Source organism: Muntiacus reevesi, chromosome 4 (genome assembly GCF_963930625.1).
Source record: "Muntiacus reevesi chromosome 4, mMunRee1.1, whole genome shotgun sequence".
Classification (NCBI taxonomy): Eukaryota; Metazoa; Chordata; class Mammalia; order Artiodactyla; family Cervidae; genus Muntiacus; species Muntiacus reevesi.
The window spans coordinates 47,119,558-47,139,915 of record NC_089252.1 but is presented as its reverse complement, the minus strand read 5'-3'; the positions used below and the strand labels follow the sequence as shown (position 1 = coordinate 47,139,915).

The following is a 20,358-nucleotide window of genomic DNA, read 5'->3' as shown; positions in this document are numbered from 1 at the left end:
GGGGCACACAGCTCAGGGGGCGCGGGGAGGCAGAGGGGAAGCGGGGGCAGCAGCTTCTCCTGACCACAGCCAGGTTAGTGCTGGCCACGAGGGAGGTTGAGATGGTTGTCAAGCAGCGGGGCGGTGGCTGGGGCACAACAAGGCCTGCTTGAGCTGCTGCCTCTGACAAAATGTGGGCAGCTGCTGCAGGGCGGTTGCTGAACAGAAGACCAGATGGGCTAGAAGTTGCTCTGGCTCGCCCAGCCCCTGGCCCGCGGACTCTGTCTTTAGGACCAGGCCTCGTCTTCTTGCTGCTCAGGAGCCCACTGTGTCCACAGCAGGACGTGCTGCTGCAGAGGCCTGGGGGGGGTCCTTGCCCCGGTCCCCTGGTCAGGGAGCCTGTTCCTGCCTTCAGCCAGCCTCTGGCTGTGGGCCCCTTCTTGGCAAGGACCATGGCCTGTGTGTAAACTTGGGCAGGGAGCCCCCCGCCCTGCCCCCGGGGATTCTCTTCCTCTGTGTTGTAAGGACAAGGCGTGACAAGCCTATTTTGAACAACTAGGAATGTGTTTGTTGTTTGTTTGGGGTTTTCTAACGCGTTTCTGAAATACTGGTAGACAGGGTCCAAAGGAATGTATGTGTATCCAGGGCATCTTCTCCTCTACTCCTCTGCCAGCCCCCCACCCCCACCCCCCACCCCGAGGAGCTCCAGGAACCTGGGGAGACTGTATGGGGGGCCAGGATTCTTACACCCCTGAGCATTGAGCAGCATCTGCTGCCAGGCTAAGCATTGCTGTCTGTTGTTGGCAGAGTTGAAACCACAGGCGCTGGCGGGCGCAGTGCCCTGCCTCCCAGCCTACATCCTCTACATGTGCATCCGGCACGCGGACTACGTGAACGATGACCTCAAGGTGCACTCCCTGCTGACCTCCACCATCAATGGCATCAAGAAGGTCCTCAAGGTCAGTGTCCAGGCCCCAGGCACTGGTCTTGTGGGGAGCTGGGTGAACATGGCAGCTCACTGTCACTTCAGTTGCAAGTTCGCCAGAATCTCCACCTCTGAAGGAAAATGACGCCTGATCTCTAGACAAACGGGCCCCCCAGGATGTTTCACCACGTGCTCCCCAGCACCCCCTGTGCTGGACCCCAGACAGTTACGAACCTGCCAGGCCGTCTGGCCCAGTGCTCACGGCAGAGCCCAGGGCTGCTGGAGTCAGGCTCCTCTGTCTCCCTTGGCTTTGTCATAGGAACACTTCCTATTTTGCTCCGGACCTTAGGGTCCAGCTTTATCTAGAACTCACCTGTTCATAGTTGGTCCTCCCATGCTCTGCCTTCAGCCCGGTGACCTAGTACTATATGGCCCAGTTGCACCCCAGTTTTCTCCAGTGAGACTCCCAACTGGCCCCAGGCCCCACCCACTCCCCGCTGATCAGGGGCCTCCAGGCAGGGTCGTGCATCCTCCCAGGGGCTGGAGGAGCTGGAAGGCAGCCTCATGGGGAGGGCTTTCTTCCCTGTGACCGTGAAGAGTAAGGGTCCGCTTGTCACCGGGCCTGCTTGGGGCCTCCTGGGTAAGAGAAGGCAAGGTGGACCCGTCAGGACAGGTAAGCATTCGACCAGATGGGAACTACCTCCTCATAGCCAGGCACGTCTTTTTCTTTTCACAGAAGCACAACGAGGACTTTGAGATGACATCGTTCTGGTTGTCCAATACCTGCCGCCTCCTGCACTGCTTGAAGCAGTACAGCGGGGATGAGGTGAGTGTGAGATGAACCCAGGCCCCTGGAGGGCATGGACCCCACCAAGGTGCCCTGGGTTCCTCAGCAGTTAGGTCCTCGTTTCCTTGGGTACAGCAAAGAACACCCAAGACCCACCTCAGACCCAAGTCAGAACAGGGGCAGGAAGGAGAGGTGTCGATCCTGAAGGCATCTCTGTTTTGTCCACATGTCATCCTGAGCTGCTTCGTGTCACCTGAGGAAAGGGCGTGAGGTCTCTGGGCACCTCTGGGACCTCAGACTCTGTTCACTGAAGCAGGAATAAGGCAGGCCTCGATGACACCTGAGGACCCCTAGAATGAATGGGAAGATTTGTGGGGAAATGTTTGCACAACCCATCCGTCATCTGAGAGCCCCCCAGGAATCTCCCTGAAAACCCTGTGAACTTAATTTTCTGAAGCAGCCCTAGAAGGGTCCCATTTCTGGGAATGTGGCAGAAAGCTCAGTGGTCTGGGGTGTCAGATTGTCTCCGAAGCCAACCAGTTAGCCTGTCTGTTCTAAGACAGAGATGGTCTAAGAGCAGAGGCGAGATGTGACTGAACTACCAATGTGCAGACTGACCCTGAAACCCAGCTTCTTGCTTCTCATAAAGTTCAGCCCCTTGATCTGAGGCCCCAGCTAACCCCATCCCTTATTAATGTTCTGCTCTGAAGCTCTAGGGTCCAGCTTTTTCTAGAACTCACCATTCCCACTGTTGATCCTTGAAAAAACTTCTCCCATGCTTTGCCTTCAGCCCAGTGACCTAGTAACATATAGCTCAGTCTCACCCCCGTTTCTCTGGTGAGACTCCCAACTTGTACCCGGATGCCGTCACACCTAACGCCCTGCAGGCCTTCTCAGCTTGCCTCCTCCCTCTTCACAATCTCAGTCTCTACACTCCCCAGGTTAAGACACAGTGTAACTCAATAAGGTGCAACAAAAAGCTTTGATCCATCTTTTGTGCCAGAACAAGTTTTCACAGACTGTTCTCTCTGGGATTATAGAAGAACATGCTGTGCCAGGCAATCTCACCACCCTCGGAATGGGACTTGACTCCCATCTCTATCCTAGAATCTGAACTTCATTTCATCACCTGTTTTTATTATGAAAGGGGGTGGGTTCAATGTTAAAGAAATAGTGTGTTTATTATTGGAAGACATGGGGCTCATTTCAAACCAGATATCCTCTACTCCCTAACCCTAACATTATACACAAGCTTTTACTTTAAGCAGAAAACTGTATTTAAGGTTATCTCCCTGAAAGTCACCACGTGACCTAATGCTGTCTGCACTCTGCAGGGAATGTTATACAGGGCTCAGGAGGACCAAGAATTCTGTTAACGTCGGGCTACTCTTTCATGTGCTTCTATTCCCAGGGACAAGACTTGATCCACACTGTAACCAGATCTGCATAGCCTAGACAACAATTATCCTGTTACCCCCTCTTCTGCCTACTTTTGTTTTCTTTAAGGACTGCTTTGTGATCTGACACAAGAGGCATTGCTAGAGACAGTCACTCTTTTGAAAACACTGACTTTTCGGCTCCTCTCGATTCTTTTTGGCCTGAATACAGAAGGATATTGTTCACATCAGTTCTTCTGATATTAGCAGCTCTCTCAACTTGCGTGTTACTTCATCTAGTTAACAGGGAAAGCTTAGAAGACCTGGTACTATAACTGTGCAATCATCTTGTTTCATCTGTTAATTCTGATACCCAACAATAGGATCTACATAAAATTTCTCATTGTAAAAACATAGGCTCTGAGCCAGGTACTTCTTCAGGGATTTGTGTATAGCCTTAATATCTTAGGGTAACCTGGTATATTGGGACAAGAACTGGGTAACGATGCAGGAAGCGTGGATCCCTCTTTCCCGGGACCTGCTGCCAACCTGCACTTTGCTGCCTCAGGGAGACTTCAGGGATTTGGACCAAATGATCACAGCCTTTTGATTAAGCAGTTTTCCAAGTCCTCTGTCATGCTAAGTTTTGACTCTGCCTTCAAATTTAAGAGCCATCCTCGAGAACTGGAAGAACTGACAGGGTCTTGTAGGACATCACCTGAGCAGACAGAACCTGAGCGGTCTCCCCACAGTAGGACACCTTGAAAGTGACTGGAGGCCTGGAGGTCTTCCTGTACCTGGCACTCAGCACAGCGCCCGTCTCCCTCTGCAGGGCTTCATGACTCAGAACACTGCAAAGCAGAATGAGCACTGTCTTAAGAACTTCGACCTCACTGAATACCGCCAGGTGCTGAGCGATCTTTCCATTCAGATCTACCAGCAGCTCATTAAGATCGCCGAGGGTCTCTTGCAGCCTATGATAGGTAAGCTGGCACCGGAGATCTCCAGCGCTCATCGTGGGGTCTGAAGTGAGGGTAAGCACTCCCTCCGTTTAGGGAACTAGCTGTCTTAGGACAGTCCCCAGAAAGCCCAGGCTTTTCCCAGAAAAGGCAGCTAAGAAGGTGTATGCCATCTACTCAAAAAGAGTCATGAAACTTTCAACACCAGCCCATCAAAGCATGTGAAACTTGGGTAGTGAGAATATAGATCACTTTCCCTCTGTCTCCTTTTTCTGTAACGTACTGTATTATTTTTTCCCCAAGCTAATTTCCATAGGTACTAAATATAAATTCAGAAAGTGTAAATGCATACACAGTGAAAAAATATAATACTCTTGCCCATATATATACTTTATTCATGGAAAAGGGAAAGAATTAAGTATGTTCATATAAATGTACACAGTAGTAAACACTCATGCAATAAATATTTATTGAATATTCTGTCCAAAGCAGGACACTTGGGCACTTGCCATGGTATCAGAATTGAAATTTTTCAAGAGCAGTTATTTTTTAGGTTAAAAGAAAAGTAACATACATGTGCATCACTCATTGTGCTCCTTAAAGGCTGGGGAGGTTCTCCCGAAGCACGTAGATAGTGTTTTTCCCAAGTTCTGACAGCATAAGTAGGTTATAAGTGAATTCCAAGTAGGACAGGGTCCCACATGCCATCCAGAAATATATCCCTTGGGATAATATTCATTCCAAATCCTTCTTGTCTAAGAATCTTCTTAGGAGGAGCCAGTTTATTCTCACCATACATAGGGAGAACTGGGGATATTTCATGACTCAGACAAGATGATAGTTAATTGCATCAGTTCTAGAATTGGACAGACCTGGGTTCAAAGCCTGGCCCTGCCACTTCCTGGTAGGGTGACCTTGGGTAAATTATTTAATGCTTCAATTTCCTCACTAGGAAATGGGTTATTGGAAGATTTAAAGGAATACTGAATGTAAAGTGCCTGACATGTAGTTAAGTGCTGTGCATTAACTATGACAGACCAACTGACCTAAGATTTACATGGTCAGAGAGTGATGGAGAAGAGCTGTTTGAACAATTGTTGGATGATCTCAGGGTCCAGGCCCAGGTCAGTGACCAGGCCAGGACTTCACCCACGTTGCTCAATTCTCAAATTTTGGTCACTGAGCACAGAAGACAGTACAGAATTGAGTTGGTTTTGCCTTTTACCTGTGTCCCATCACCAGTAAATTTAAATGAAGTTTTAGTCCACAGGTGTAGTCCAAGATTTCTATGTGGAAAACTTACTTCAACCTATTAGAAATCGCATGCCAAATGCTCTAAGTTCCTGAGCACACCTCTGGGCAGGATCACGGCCAAAGCCCTGTGTGATCCGAGTGACCCAGAAGCAGATCTAATTTGGGAACATCCGTTGCTCTAATCGCCCTTCGCTTCCAGTGTCAGCCATGTTGGAGAACGAGAGCATTCAGGGTCTGTCCGGGGTGAAGCCCACGGGCTACCGGAAGCGCACCTCCAGCATGCCGGAAGGAGACAACTCGTACTGCCTGGAAGCCATCATCCGCCAGATGAACTCCTTCCACACGGTCATGTGCGACCAGGGCCTGGACCCCGAGATCATCCTGCAGGTGTTCAGACAGCTTTTCTACATGATCAACGCGGTGACGCTCAACAACCTGCTTCTGCGGAAGGACGTCTGCTCCTGGAGCACAGGCATGCAACTCAGGTAGGAGCGCGCACCTCAGCCCACCCCCCAGAGAGGGGACACCCCACACGCCAGCTCCACTCACACACGGGGGACACTTGTCTCTGAAAATGACACCCAAATCCAAGTGGCCGTCCTTGTCGCAGGCAGTGTGTGACTCAGATCCATCACTTTTTTATTTGTTGATGAAATTCATCACATACCGAGGAGGTGAGCTTGGTAATAAACAAATTAGTTCAAAACTCAAACATTTGCAGACTTTATAAAGGGTGTAAATATGATTTAGCTAGGTCGGAAAGAAAAATCAATGATTTAAGAGGCATGACGGCTCACCAGAGTACAAATATGTTTGCGAATGTTAAATGTAAGTTGTTTTAATTCAGTAGAGTTAATGCCTCTTTTTCCCATTAACTTAGTACAGACACTTCAGGCACTTCATCTTGGCTTGGTTTTAAGCACCCACTCATTCCACAAACAGTTATTGAGTGCCATGTACTTGTCACGCTCTCGCCCACGTGAGAGAATCAAGAGGAGGAGAGCGATAACACCAGTGGCAGCTGGGCTGCAGAAGAAAGCCACGAGGTGAGCTCATCCCAGTGAAGCAGGAGGACAGGCATCACAGGGCGCTCTCTTCCTATGTCTAAGGTACAACATCAGTCAGCTGGAGGAGTGGCTTCGGGGAAGAAACCTGCACCAGAGCGGGGCTGTTGAGACCATGGAGCCCCTGATTCAGGCTGCCCAGCTCCTGCAGTTAAAGAAGAAAAGCCCCGAGGACGCTGAGGCCATCTGCTCCCTGTGCACCGCACTCAGCACCCAGCAGGTACAGTCACTGTCAGCCCAAGGGCCTCAGGGTCAGGCCGGCTTCCATCTCAAGTCCGTTCCTGCCAAAGGTTGTTTTCAAAGCACTCTGGGCCTTTTTCTGCTCCCGGTGATACAGTCCTGAAAGTTCAGTCCATTGGATGTTCCTACATGAACCAAAGATACTTCGGTCTGCCAGTAACTCTCTCGTCTCTCTTATTTACTTAGAAAGATCAGGTAGTCAAACCCACAAAGCATCAAGCTTAGGCACAAAGGTTTTTAAACACTTACAGAGAGTTCTGGAATGTCTCTCACCCCAAAATTTAAATTTCTTTCAGAAATTGGCAGCAGCATTTGGCATTAAATTGTTTTCTTTACAACTATAATTCCATTACATTCGTATTTTCACTTAGACTTCATATGTGTTATTTTATTTTTTAATATTTTTTTATTTGGCTGTGCCAGATCTTAGTTTCAGCATGCAGGATCTTCCATTTTTTTTAAGTGGCAACATGAGGGATCTTTAGTTGTGGCGTTTGAACTCCTATTTGCAGCATGTGGGAACTACTAGTTCCCTGACCAGGGATAGAACCCAGGCCCCCTGCATTGGTAGTGTTGAGTCTTAGTCACTGGACCACCAGGAAAGTCCCTACATTATTTTAAATTAAGTCAGTAAGCATCTGACTTTAAATTTTCTTTCCTTCCCCCCCTCCCCCCCCGCCGCCCCAAATGTTGTATTTATACTGGGTCTCAGTTGCAGAGATAATTTGTTGTTGCCATTCAGTTGCCAATTCATGTCTGACTCTTTGCGACCATATGGACTGCAGCACACCAGGCTCCTCTGTCCTCTACTATCTCCCAGAATTCTCTCATGTTCATGTCCATTGACTAGGTGATGCTATCAACTATTTCATCCTCTACCACCCCCTCTTCTTTTGCCTTCAAGAAGTACTACGTCTGTCAAAATATAAATCCTGTCCACACATAGGTGACCTTGCCCTCCATCATGAATGTGACTGTTTAGAAATGGGCCCACCACAAGGTAGGGGTGCAAAATGAGACCAGCATGAGGAAATCGGGATTTTCCATATTAAATCATGCACCTTCTCTCTGCCCAGCACCTAAAGAACAACAGAATCCAAATTCACTATTGCAAATGAACATACATTTCCTTACCACCTCCATTAGGTACTCAGAGATGAAACACCAAGCTCTTAAGAAAGCTGCTTCCTTCTATACGTGTTTACTGAAAGTTTTGAAACTTAAAATTTTGTTTTCATAAGTTTATTCCTAGACTGCACCTGGTACCGCTTTGCCACTGGGCAGGCCACTTCCCCCACACAAAGAATTACCTTCTGTTTAGATAGGAGAAAAACTTTAGTAAGTGATTTTGGGGGGTGGTGAGAGGTAAGAAAGTGCTGTGAAGACCTTTGTTATAAAAGGTAAGCTACCCAGGGCTCTTTTAATTAAACCTTTAAATGGCTAGTAGATAAGGCACTAAAGACTTCAGGCCAACAGTTTTCTTAAAATCCTCATTAATTCATAAGTCATAGAGCATGGGGGAGGGTTGGGCAGATATATAGGAGAGAGGAATCCGTAAGAGAGCTCAGATCTCCCAGGCAGAGCTTTGGGACCCTAATTTACTAAACGTGGATGCCTCAATGTCAGTCCAGCTGCACCTGAATTGTGGGTCTTGCCTACAGAGAAGTGTTCTCCAGTGCCAATGTCATATATTCTTTAAGATTCAAAAGTGGTTTTAGGTTCATTTAGCTCTGTGCTAAACTTTTGTTTTTATTCCAACAGATTGTCAAAATTTTGAACCTTTATACCCCTCTGAATGAATTTGAAGAACGGGTAACAGTGGCCTTTATACGAACAATCCAGGTGAGTTTTAAAATACTAATCAATTTTTTAAAGTCCTAGGATAAAACAAATATAAGAATTCGTAGTTTAGAGTTTAACCTAGCTTCTCTTTATTAGCAAAATACTGCTTCCATTATATTCTAGAAGACCTTACATTCTTAGGTGTTCTCTTTTGGTAAATAACTTATATATACACAGGAGACTGAACTTTAATGATCTTCGCCTCTTGGATTTTACATTGTTTAAGTGCTATTCCATTGACCACTGTGTGTGTGTGTGTGTGTTAGTCACTCAGTCATGTCTGACTCTTCGTGATCCCATGGACTGTAGCCCGCCAGATTTCTCTGTCCATGGGATTCTCCAGGCAAGAATACTGGTGTGGGTTGCCATTCCCTTCTCCATGGGATCTTCCCAACCCAGGGATCAAACCCGGGTCTTCTGCATTGTAGGTAGATTCTTTACCATCTGAACCACCATGGAAGCCCCCATTTACCACTAGCAAGTTGCTAAACTACAACACAAAGTGGAATTATAGTTTAAGCAGAATATCAACCCTACCCATAAGTGAAACTGAGAAATACTGTTTTTGTTTGTTTTGTTTTTAATGTTTATTTGGCTTCGTTAGGTCTTAGCTGCGGCATGCAGGATCTTTGTTGTGTCACTCAGGATCTTTCCTTGCAGCTCATGAACTCTGGTTTCGGTTTGTGGGCTTAGTTGCTCTGTGGTATGTGGAATCTTAGTTCCCCGACCAGGGATCAAACCTGTGTCCCCAGCATTGCAATGCAGATTCTTAACCGCTGGACCACCCGGGAAGTCCCAAGAAATACTGTTTGAAGGGAAAAAAAAAAAAAAGAGCTCTTAAATTTTGACTCTTACAATATTTGAGACTTATAATATTTACCCTTAGGAACATTCTTGAAAGCAAGCATATTAAGGGAAATGATTATTTAAATCTGTCTTAAGAGTTTGGGAGTGTTTACCTAAAGAGATTCCTAAACTGAGCCCTTAGCGACCTGTGCTGAGTGCCTAATCGTGTGTGACTGTGGCTGATGGCATCTGAAGGATGAGTCACATCAAGATTAGTCCAAAAATGGTGAACATTCCTTCCATCAGTACAGGTGGGGAGCACCCTGAGGAGACACAATACTTTTTCAAACTTATAAACTGTCTCTTCAGCTGGTGAAGTAACTGTCAGTCCAAATCAAGGATTTAAAAAATGGGAGAAAGTGATTAGAGAGGGAGGCAGGAAAAGCAGAAAAGAATAAATTACCTTTAGCATCATGTATAAGTAGAGAAAAGAGGCTAAAGGTCAGGGGAGGGTGCCAGTCAGATGGAAGCTTGTTCTGTTAAGGGCAGTGGGGGAAATCCAGTGGTTTGTTAAAGATTTGAGTCAGAGAACCAGGCAGAGAGTCACCTCCATAGATGTTGTATCATCAGCTGCTGAAATGACTGATGACAGAAGCCATTGAGTTCTCTGGCATGCCACTGTTTTTATGGAAAGCTGAGAAGTTACACAAAGCAGAGTGCATATTTATTAGAAAGTATTTTTTTGCTTTTAGATATCTGAGACACACATTAGAGGAAGAGCTCTAATTGCTTATAAATAAATTATACAGCTCTCTCTGTATACGAGATGAGAATTCAGGCCAAAGGTCAAAGCATATGAGCCAAATCACACTTGGTGTTTGATTTAAAGTAGTAGGGAAAAGGCAGTGGAAGTTGGTCAGATAGTCTCTGGAGACACATACACTGAGATTCTGAGTCATCCTTAGCAGTCAATTCTCGAGTCCATCAATTCTGTCAAAAAATGTTGTGTGTGTGTGTCTATGTGTGTTTGCCAGCTAGAGTTTTAGTTTTGTTTTCTTCCTACACAGTGCTCAGAGGAAAGGCTGGGACGGTTCATGCCATCCTCCTGTACTTGAACCTTATGTAGGATAAATACAAGTCGCTTTTGCAAACCATTTGCTAGGACAAAATATGCTGATGTGTAAGAATGATTCCTGTGAAATGACTACTTTGTGCATTTTAAATAAATACATAATATACCTTTTGCTCCTGAATTTTGTAGTATAGGTATTATTTAACTTTTCTCCTCTAAATCCTTTACAATTTCTTCAAATCCTTTAAAGTGCAGAGCCCACTGATACCTCTGACTAAGGTGGAGAAATTAAAGGGTCTTAAGTGCTGTGAAAAAATTTTAAGACCCTCTTGCCATTTTATATTTTATGCACATTTTCTCATGCTGTATGATGGCTTTGTAATAATAAATGCAGCAGAGCTTGGAGCCAGCTGAGTGCTGAGCTAGCAACTCCTGGAGAGACTGTTCTGCCAGGATCACATGAAAGTCACCCTATGGATCTTAAGTTAGTGAAGTTGCTTATTCATCCTTAAATGTCCTTGACTTCTTTGAACTTCTTTTCCTATTATTTCAAACTACTTTTCAAGCTGTTAAAATTACTTTATAAGTTTGATTCATCTTTCAAGATACCAAACCTCATGGGTGTTTTTAAACTTGACACCTGAAAATTTAAAGTGTTTTCCTTAGTCACGTTCAACTCTACAGGTTCTTCTGCCTTCTTAGAAGCATGTCACAGTCCTACGCTTATGCTGGTTTCATTCTAAAAACTCATTTCCTAGCACTTTTCAAAGGTTGCTGCATTGCATATTTATTGACCTCACCCCCTGCTTCAAGATTCAAGAAAATAGAGATGCTGTGAGTGTTAGAGTCTATGTAACATCCACATACGGGATTCACTTAGCAGATAAACATCCCTTGTCTTCTCTAGAGGACAAATGATGAAACCGCTAGAAGTTTACAGAATATAAAAATATTGTCACTGTCTAAAGCTATGATGGTGCCTTGTCCCAACAGGAAAAGCAGTTCTCATACTTGAAGTTAATGTGGGATGACCTGTGTTTTCAAACAATCAGGATATATTGATTTTCCTATTGGCAGGACTCAGTTAGTTGCCTTTGTGAAGTATAGTTCAAAGATTGATGGTGTGTGCCAGACTCAAGGAAGAAAGGAAATTTCTTTATCATAGAGATAAATTCCATGTCATAAAAAGAACAGCAAACAACATAGCACTTGCCAAGTACCAGAGGCTGCTCTGAGTGCTTTACACACGTTCACTCTCTTGAGCCTAATAACCTAGTGAGTATACTCTCCCCACCTCATTTTTTTGCATGTTTTTCTTTTAAACCATTTTTAAGTGTACAGTTCAGTGGCACTGACTATATTCACAATGTTGTATACCTGTTGCCACTAATTTAGAACTTTTTCATCATTCCAAACAGAAAGTTGGCCCAATGAGCAATAACTCTCTATTCTTCCTTTACCTCAGCCCCTGATAACCTCTATTCTACTTCCCATCTGTATGAATTTGCTTGTACTAGCTATTTCATGTAAATTTGTCCTTTGGAGTCTGGCTTATTTTACTTACAGTATTCTTTGGTTTCATCTAGTTTTGCTATGTAACAGGTAGCAGAACATCATTGCTCTTTATGGTTGAATAATAACCCCTTGTGTGTATATATTACATTTTGTTTATTCATTCATCTGTTGATGGACCCTGGATTGCTTGTTTATTGGGGGCAATGCTTTCATTAACATTGGTGTACAAATATGAGTACTTGTTCTAAGTTATTTTTGGTGTATACTTGGGAGTTGAATTACGAGTTCATATAGTAATTCTGTGTTTAAATGTTTGAGGAACTACCTCAAACACTGTTTTGCATTCCCACCAGCAATGCAAGAAGTGTATACATCATTCTTGTAGTTTTGTATGTTGAACCACCCTTGCATTCTGGGGATAACTCCAAATTGGTCATGTATGTTTGTTAAGTCTACCTGGTTTATAGTGGTATTCACTGGCCTCTGCTCTTGATCTTCCACCTGGTCGTTCTATCCATTATTGAAAATGGGGTAATGAAGTTTCCGATTATTATTATAGACTTACTTCTCCCTTTAGTTCCTTCCATTTTTCCTTCATTATTTTGAGCTCTGTTGACAGATGCATATATATAACTCATCTTGACAGACTGAGACTTTTATGCATATATAATGTCCTTCTTTGCCTCTTGTAAACTTTTCTAACTTGAAGTGTACTTTGTATGACAATAATATAGCCATATCAGCTCTTTTCTGGTTACTTGGAATATCTTTTTTCAAACTTTTACTTTCAATCTTTTTGTGTGTCTAAAATGAGTCTCTTCCAGACAGCATGTAGGTGATTTTTTGAAAATCCTTTCTGCCAATCCCCGTCTTTTAATTTCCCTTATGTTTGCATTTAAAGTATTACTGATCAAAGACTTACTTCTGCCATTTAAATACTTGTTTTCTGTATGTCTTACATGTTTTGTGTTTCTCAGTTCTTTCATCACTGTCTTGTGTGTTTATTTCTTGTAGTGGGGGTATCATTTTGATTCCCTACATTTCTGCATATTTTTTTTTGGTTATTTTCTACTTATTTATTTGTATTTTTGGCTCTGCCGGGTCTTGTTGCTTCACGTGGGCTTTCTCTTGTTGCAGCTAGCGGGGGTTACTCTTCACTGTGGTGCACACGCTTTTCATTCCAGTGTCTTCTCTTGTTGCAGAGCAGAGGCTATAAGGTGCATAGGCTTCAGTAGTTGTAGTGTGTGGGTTTAGTTGTTCCATGGCATGTAGTATTTTCCTGGGGGAAGAGGAATTGAACCCATGTCCTCTGCATTGGCAGACAGATTCTTAACCACTGGACCACCAGGGAAATCTCTGGTTATTTTCTTAGTGGTTACTGTGGTGATCACAATAAATGTCTTCAACCTGTAACAACCTAGTTTAAATAATACCCACTTGGTTTCAATAGTATACAAATACTCTGCTGCTATGCATCTCCATCTCTCTTGATTTATATTATTGCCACAGATTAAACGTGTGTACCCATTAACAGAAATTTATTCTTATTTTCTTCATTTGTGTAAGTCATATAGGTAACAAAGGTGCTGTAAAACAGAAGTATAATGCTGGCTTTTACATTTATCTGGCTTCCCAGGTGGCGCTAGTGGTAAAGAACCTGCCTGTAATGCAGGAGACAGAAGAGATGTGGGTTTGATCCCTGGTCAGGAATATATCCTGGAGGAGGGCATGGCCACTCACTCCAGTATTCTTGCCTGGAGAATCTCATGGACAGAGCCTGGTGGGGGTTGTAAAGAGTGGAGCCCCATGAGGTTGTAAAGAGTTGGACATGACTGGAGCGACTTAGCATGCAGCTTTACCAGTGTTCTTTATATTTTCTTATGGTTTTGAATTATCGTCTGATGTTGTTACATTTCAACCTGAAGCTTTCTTTAGTTACTGGTAACCAGCTCCTTCTGTTTCTCTGGAAATAATTCTGCTGTCCCTTGGTATCCAGGAGGGATTGGTTCTATGACCTCCATGGGTACCAAAACCTGTGGATGCTCAAGTCCTTTATATAAAATGGCATAGTGTTTGCATATAACCTACGCACATCTTCCTGTACATTTTAAATCATCTCCAGATTACTTATTATACCTAATACCATGTAAATGCTATGTAAATAGTTGTCAGCATATGTCAAATTCAAATTTTACTTTTTGGAACTTCCTGAAGTTTTTAAAAAACATTTTTGATCCATGGTTGGTTGGATCTACAGAGCAGAACCTGTGAATACAGGGGGCTGACTGTAATTCTCCTTCATTCTTGAAAGACAGTTTTTCCAGATATAGAATTCTCAGTTGACTGGAAGAAATTTCAGAAATTAAAATGTATCATCCCACTGCCTTCTGGCTTCCATGGTTTCTGATAAGAAATCCAGTTTTATTGAGGATAAGTTATGTGATGAGTTACTACTCTCCTGCTGTTCTTTGGATTCTTTGTCATTGGGGTTTGATACTTTGACTATAATGTGTCTCAGTGACTCTTTCTGAGTTTATTCTGCTAGTTTGAGTTTCTTGGAAATCCATCTTTCTTCAGATTTGGGAATGTAGGCACTATTTCTTCAAATAGTTTGCTATCCCTTTCTCTCTTTCCTCTTTCTGGGACTCCTATGATGTATATTTTGGTTCACTTTATGGTGTCCCACAGGTTCCTCAGGCTTTGTCCACTTTTATTCATTCTTTTTTCTCTCTCCTCCTCAAACTGGAGAATTTCATCTGCTCTGTTTTCAGGTTCACTGGTCATTTCTTCTGCCTATTCAAGTCTTCCATTAGATCCCTTTAGTAAAATGAACAATTTCATTTTAGTTATTATACTTTCCCTAAAATGTCTGGCTCCAAATAGAGGGTAAGAGGGGAGGGGCTCTGTCCCCTTTAAATCTTCCAACTGATGCCATAGAGGAAGCCGCTGTATCCCAAGAGAACCAGAAGCAAGGCAGACACCTGTGCCCGTCCTTCAGGGAACTGCCAGACCAAGAGTGCACAGCCCCAGAGCTTCGGAAGGCGAGGTCTCACTGCCTGCCGGGGCACCAGCCAGCTGCCCCCGGACGGGGGGTCACGGTCCCTGCAGCTGCAGCGTGGTTGGAGAACGGGGGCTGGCAGCCGATGCACACTGCTCTCAGCAAAGATCTGCAGGCTCGCCTTTATCAGGCACTTTCCTGGTTGTTTTAAGCATCCAGTCAGGTTCCAGAGTTACAAGTCAGTTGATGCCAGTTGCTTTTTTCTAGCTCAGTGGTAGCTTCAGTGGAGGGACTGGCCCCTGGAGGTTCCTGTTCTGTCATTTTGTGCAGTGCCACTCTCCCTTTTCCTGTTTAGAGATGAGGAAGCTGAGGCAGAGGAAGGTTCAGGAACTCAGCCGAGGTGGTGCCAGGGTTAGAGCTCAGGTTGACCGCCTGCAGAGCCCATGGCCTCAACCCCTTCACCGTACCGCCTCGCCCCATGATTTGCAGCTGAAGTGTATTTTTCTACTCTCCCTTAGATGGAAAACTTTTAAAAGAATGCTAGAATTGGATAAGCTAATGTCATCTGATCTCCAAACAGGCCTAAACCAAAGCCTCTCTCCCTCCAAATACCTCAGGGAGAGGGAGACCACATTCTCCTGAAGTCCTGCCTAGTTATTGTAACAGGAATATTCTTATGATTCAGTTTGTGAATTCACCCAAAACTGGCTATTTTTAGACACAGGCAGTATTTTACATGGTCTTATCCTTCCCCACAGGCACAACTGCAAGATCGGAATGACCCTCAGCAGCTGCTATTAGACTTCAAGCACATGTTTCCCGTTTTGTTCCCATTTAATCCATCTTCTCTGACCATGGACTCAATCCACATCCCAGCATGTCTCAATCTGGAGTTCCTCAATGAAGTCTGAAAATGCACGTGCCAAAGCTCGATTGCCAGTGAGAGCACGGAGGAAGTATATAGGACAGTAAAGTGAACTTAAGAATCTGTTAAAATCTATAAAACTAGATCAAATCAGAGTTTGAGAGCCTGTGCAGAGTGAACTATACAGAATAAGACACATCTGTCATTATATTTTGTACCTACTGCTCCAAATAAAAACACTTGAAATATGGAAGATTTTTTTAAAGTATGATTTTGGTCTAAACAAATTCACATCATAGTCCATAGCCACCAAGCAGTCCCCATGGCCATATAAAAGGTGCCAGTCTATAAAATAGAAACTGCCTAGTTTTGATCTTTGGAGATAACTGGAGAATGTCCAAAGTAAGATGACATTAAAAATAATGTAAGTCATATAAACTGCCTCCAGAGGGCTTTTAACAAATAATGGTACTAATAAGCATGATACTGTCACATAGCAAGTGACATTTCCCCACATCAACACACTACAGGTGTGGATGGGTTTATGAGATGTTTTGAGGACAAGTATATAGACCTGGGCCTTCTGAGAAGTTTCCTGAAGATAATTTTAATGCCTAGTGATGCAGAGACAATAGTGTAATTGACCTCCAGACTAAACAGTTTGATTATTGGTTTCTGAAGTAAAACTAGAAGACTTGGTCCCTAATACACTCAGACCTATTTGTGTAGTCATGAATTTATGCAGAACTGTGCTAAATGTGCTAAACTGTGCTAAATGCTGCAGTTCCAAACATAAAATGTAAGCAAATAGATACTATTACTCCCAATGCTAGTCCAGGCACTTCCTGAGTCAACAAAACTTTCAAAAAAATCAATATAATCTAAATGTTAGAAAATAGTAACAAGTCTTATTAGATTAAAAATCAAACAAGTCAGTATAAAAGCATTTAATCCCTTAATGCCATTATACCTCCAATTTACATAATATATTATGTAATGCTCATAGTAAGGAAAGCAAACTTCATCTTGAGAATCTGACAATTTGAAAAGCCTTTTTAAAAAATCAGTTCAGGTATTATTAAATTATTATCCAAAAGTTTTGGGTGCTTGTGTGTGTGTGTATGTGATTTTTTTTCTTAAGAGAGAGAATAGCTTATGTCAACTTTCCCTTTTCAGGTTATTTTCAACATTTTTCAAAATTACTACAAAAAATTGTAAATATCTATGCTTTAAAATAAGGAATTATAAAAAGAGTAATGATAATATTACAACAGATTTTATGTGTTTACTGCTGGTTTTTTCAATAGCAGGCATTCAATTAGAAAATCCTACATATTGCTTATAACCCTTTTTTACTATTTTTTCACATTTCTGGTAGATAACAGTACGCTCCTCCCATGACAGGAACAGATGGTGTTTGCAAATCATAGAAGAGCCTCTATGCTGCATCAAGAAGATAAAATTTCTCCACAAAGTACAAGTAGAACCCACACACCCCACCACCTTTTTATTCAGCCTCTCAACTTAAAAGGCTCTTAGAAATACAACAAACTCCGAGAACTAAACAGTCCTGTGTGCGGAGCCCTCACAGCTCAGCTTCCTTGTCATTCTCCTCACCCCCTGGGCGGAAGAGGCACCACACCCGGACGAAGACACTGCCTAGCAAGTCCCAACCCATGTCGTCAACATGACCTCCACACTGAACATCCAGACTCCTCTCGGGTGTCCACACAGAACTGTGCCTTCTCCTCCCTCCCCAGATAAAGTCACACGACATGACAACCCTGACCCACACTCTTCAGCCCACATGGTGACTACATTTGGAAGGCCAGTCAAAACCAATTGGGTCTATGGCTACCTCTTTTTAAAATTGTTTATTATGTATAATTCGCTTTTTACTGCATTTTAGCTTAAAACTTAGTTTCATGTAGGGCCTGTTCTTAACCTACTAGAGAAAATGAAATGCCTCGTTAGAGTGGTAAGGAATTTGAAAAGCAGTGATTCTTTAAAAGCAATGGCTTCCTTGTCCTTGGATGTGTTAATTAGTTCCTCAGTCACGTCTGACTCTTTGTGACCCCATGGACTATATAGCCCTCTGGGCTCCTCTATCCATGGAATTCTCCAGGCAAGAATATTGGAGTGGGTAGTCATTCCCTTCTTCAGAGGATCTTCCTGACCCAGGGACCAAACCCAGGTCTTAGCTGGTAAAGAATCTGCAGCAATGCAGGAGACCCTGGTTTGATTCCTGGGTCAGGAAGATCCCCTGGAGAAGGGACAGGCTCCCCACTCCAGCATCCTTGGGCTTTCCTGGTGGCTCAGAGTGGTAAAGAATCCGCCCGCAATGCGGGAGACCTGGGTTTGATACCCTGGAGAAGAGAACAGCTAACCACCCCAGTATTGTGGCCTGGAGAATCCCATGGACAGAGGAGCCTGGCGGGCTACAGTCCAGGGGGTCGCAAAGAGCTGGACGCGACTGAGCGACTGTCCCTTTCTTCCTTTCCTGCAGGGCAGGCAGATTCTTCACCGTGTGAGCCGCCAGGGAAGCCCCTACGTGCCGTCTCACACTCTCATCTCTCCATCCCTCTGGGTCACTACCTTTGCTGTCACTACCAGTGATATGACAGACCTATCAGTGGTTAATCACTGGGTGCCAAGGACTCACTGAATAAAAGCTTGGCAAGTAGAATAAATGGGGTGGGGGAACCTTATGAATACTTCCCTACTAAGCCTAAGAAATGGTAGATTGAGTTCTCTTCCAAAGGTAAAGATATTTTACTGGAGCTGCAGTTTGTATATACTTAATGACTCAGTAGGTAAAGAATCTGCCTGCAGTGAAGGAGACACAGGAGATGTGGGTTCAATCCGTGGGTTGTGAAGATCCTCCGGAGGAGGAAACAGCAACCCACTCCAGTATTCTTGCCTGAAAAATCCCATGGATAGAGGAACCTGGCGAGCTACAGTGCATAAGGTCACAAAGAGTCAGACATGACTGAGCTACTAGAAAAAAAAAAAACAAGCGCTCTTTTACAGACACAATAATGTGTCTTAATGTTACTTAATGTTTACATCTGCCCTATCTAACATAACAGAGACTAGAAGAAGCATCTTTAGTAATCTTTAGCATTTTTCTTAAGTCAGTTCAACACATTTTCCAACTTTGTGAAATAAATGACTTATAATTTAAATAATTTAATCCAACATAAAGGTTTGAATTCTATGCCAGATATCTTTCTTTGTATTTTAGTATTTAAAATTTAGTTGACACTTTTCTCACTACGTGCCTTCAGCAGTTACTAAGATAACTGACATCAATTATCTGAAATAAGTGTTGCTGTGGGAAGAATTTTCATGTTCAACATAACATTCTAGTGGTGTTTTTGTTCTGTCTTTTGAAACTAAAAAGCATTTTAAAGATTACTTAAGAATCAAATATTTATAGATTAAACAATTCGTGTTTTAAGTATTAACTGGATCTATCAGTTTACTGAGAGTAATGTGTGTTGTGTGCATATTAACAATTGTTGCTGTAGCTGACAAACATATCACCTACATGCATTCTCCACCAAGCTGTCACAGCCACTCTTAGACTTAATGGTACCCAGCAAGCAGATCAAACCCAAAGGAAAATAGGTTTTATTCTCCTTTTTTTTTTTTTTTTTTTTTTTTTTTTTTTTCTAGTTTTTAAAAATTGAATTTGTTCTTTTTTTTTTTTTTTTTTTTTTTTTTTTAATATTATTTTATTAGTTGGAGGCCAATCACTTTTATTCTCCTTTTTATGAAGCATGTCAACAAGAGTTTTTTCTTGATTTTCCTATGCTACATTTTAAAGTTTTTATAAAAACAAGAGACAAAACTTGGAAAACTTAGAAAAAATTAATACTATCAATTCATCAAATACTTGAGCCTCACTTAGTGCATTATGATAACAGTAACCAATAAATTAAAATCCATTTCTTTAATATATAGTAAGTTTAACTGCTTTCATACATTTGACCTAGTTCTAAGGTAGCAAGGGAATCGTAAGTTGAAACACTTGTGTGATGCCAAAGGTCTAAACAGTTACTAAAATGTGACAGCATGGGGCAGGACACTAGTTTTTCCTCACAGAATATTTCTTAGTCATTTTCTCATTATTTGCTGCATGAGTCAAACAGCCATAATTCACTTTTTGTACACATTGGTGCCATAGAGAATCAATGTATAGAAAATTAAGAGGTTGATGCCAATGCCAATAAAACATAGGCCTTTTCTTATTATATAGATCATTAGATACTAAAGATTGTTTTTCCAAAAAATTTTCCAATTATAATAAAGAGGGTCAATCAAAAATGAGTTTAAACTGCTTTCTAAAGTGATACAGTGTCAGAATAATCCAGATTTGAATATAACATTTTGTTACCAACTGATGTTTAGATAAAGGACTGCTTCACTGAGGAGTTCACATCATATTCTGGGGTGAATCTAACAGTGGAGAAGAAATATTACTAATAAAAATATTTTTCCATTTTGAACAAATCTGTAAACTAAACCTGTTTATAAAAATTGCCTGTATTAGCCACTGTGGATAAAAATCTGTGGAAATAAATACTATTGAATAAGGTGGTGTGACAAGTTTAAATGAAATTTAAAACTAATTGCACATTGGCTGAAAAGTTTATTTTTAATGCTTTCTTAAGACACTTTATTCAGGGGTCTG

The 20,358-nt window shown here is 42.7% G+C and overlaps 1 protein-coding gene across 2 annotated transcripts in view; it reads left to right on the top strand.

The window, feature by feature from the left end:
* The window catches only part of MYO5B (myosin VB), a 338,715-nt gene extending 319,412 nt beyond the window's left edge, over positions 1-19,303 (top strand). Inside the window, exons 33-40 of one of the 2 annotated variants that reach the window (XR_010662907.1) lie at positions 787-938; positions 1,641-1,730; positions 3,900-4,050; positions 5,480-5,765; positions 6,390-6,564; positions 8,346-8,426; positions 15,556-17,982; positions 18,174-19,303. Coding sequence is in view for 1 of the 2 variants with exons in the window: in XM_065932686.1 (XP_065788758.1) it covers positions 787-938; positions 1,641-1,730; positions 3,900-4,050; positions 5,480-5,765; positions 6,390-6,564; positions 8,346-8,426; positions 15,556-15,708 (1,088 nt within the window). In the remaining variant the exon portion in view is untranslated. Of the gene's footprint in view, positions 1-786; positions 939-1,640; positions 1,731-3,899; positions 4,051-5,479; positions 5,766-6,389; positions 6,565-8,345; positions 8,427-15,555 lie in introns of both variants that reach the window. The other variant, XM_065932686.1, reaches the window with a different exon arrangement.
* Positions 19,304-20,358: the final 1,055 nt, after the last annotated feature.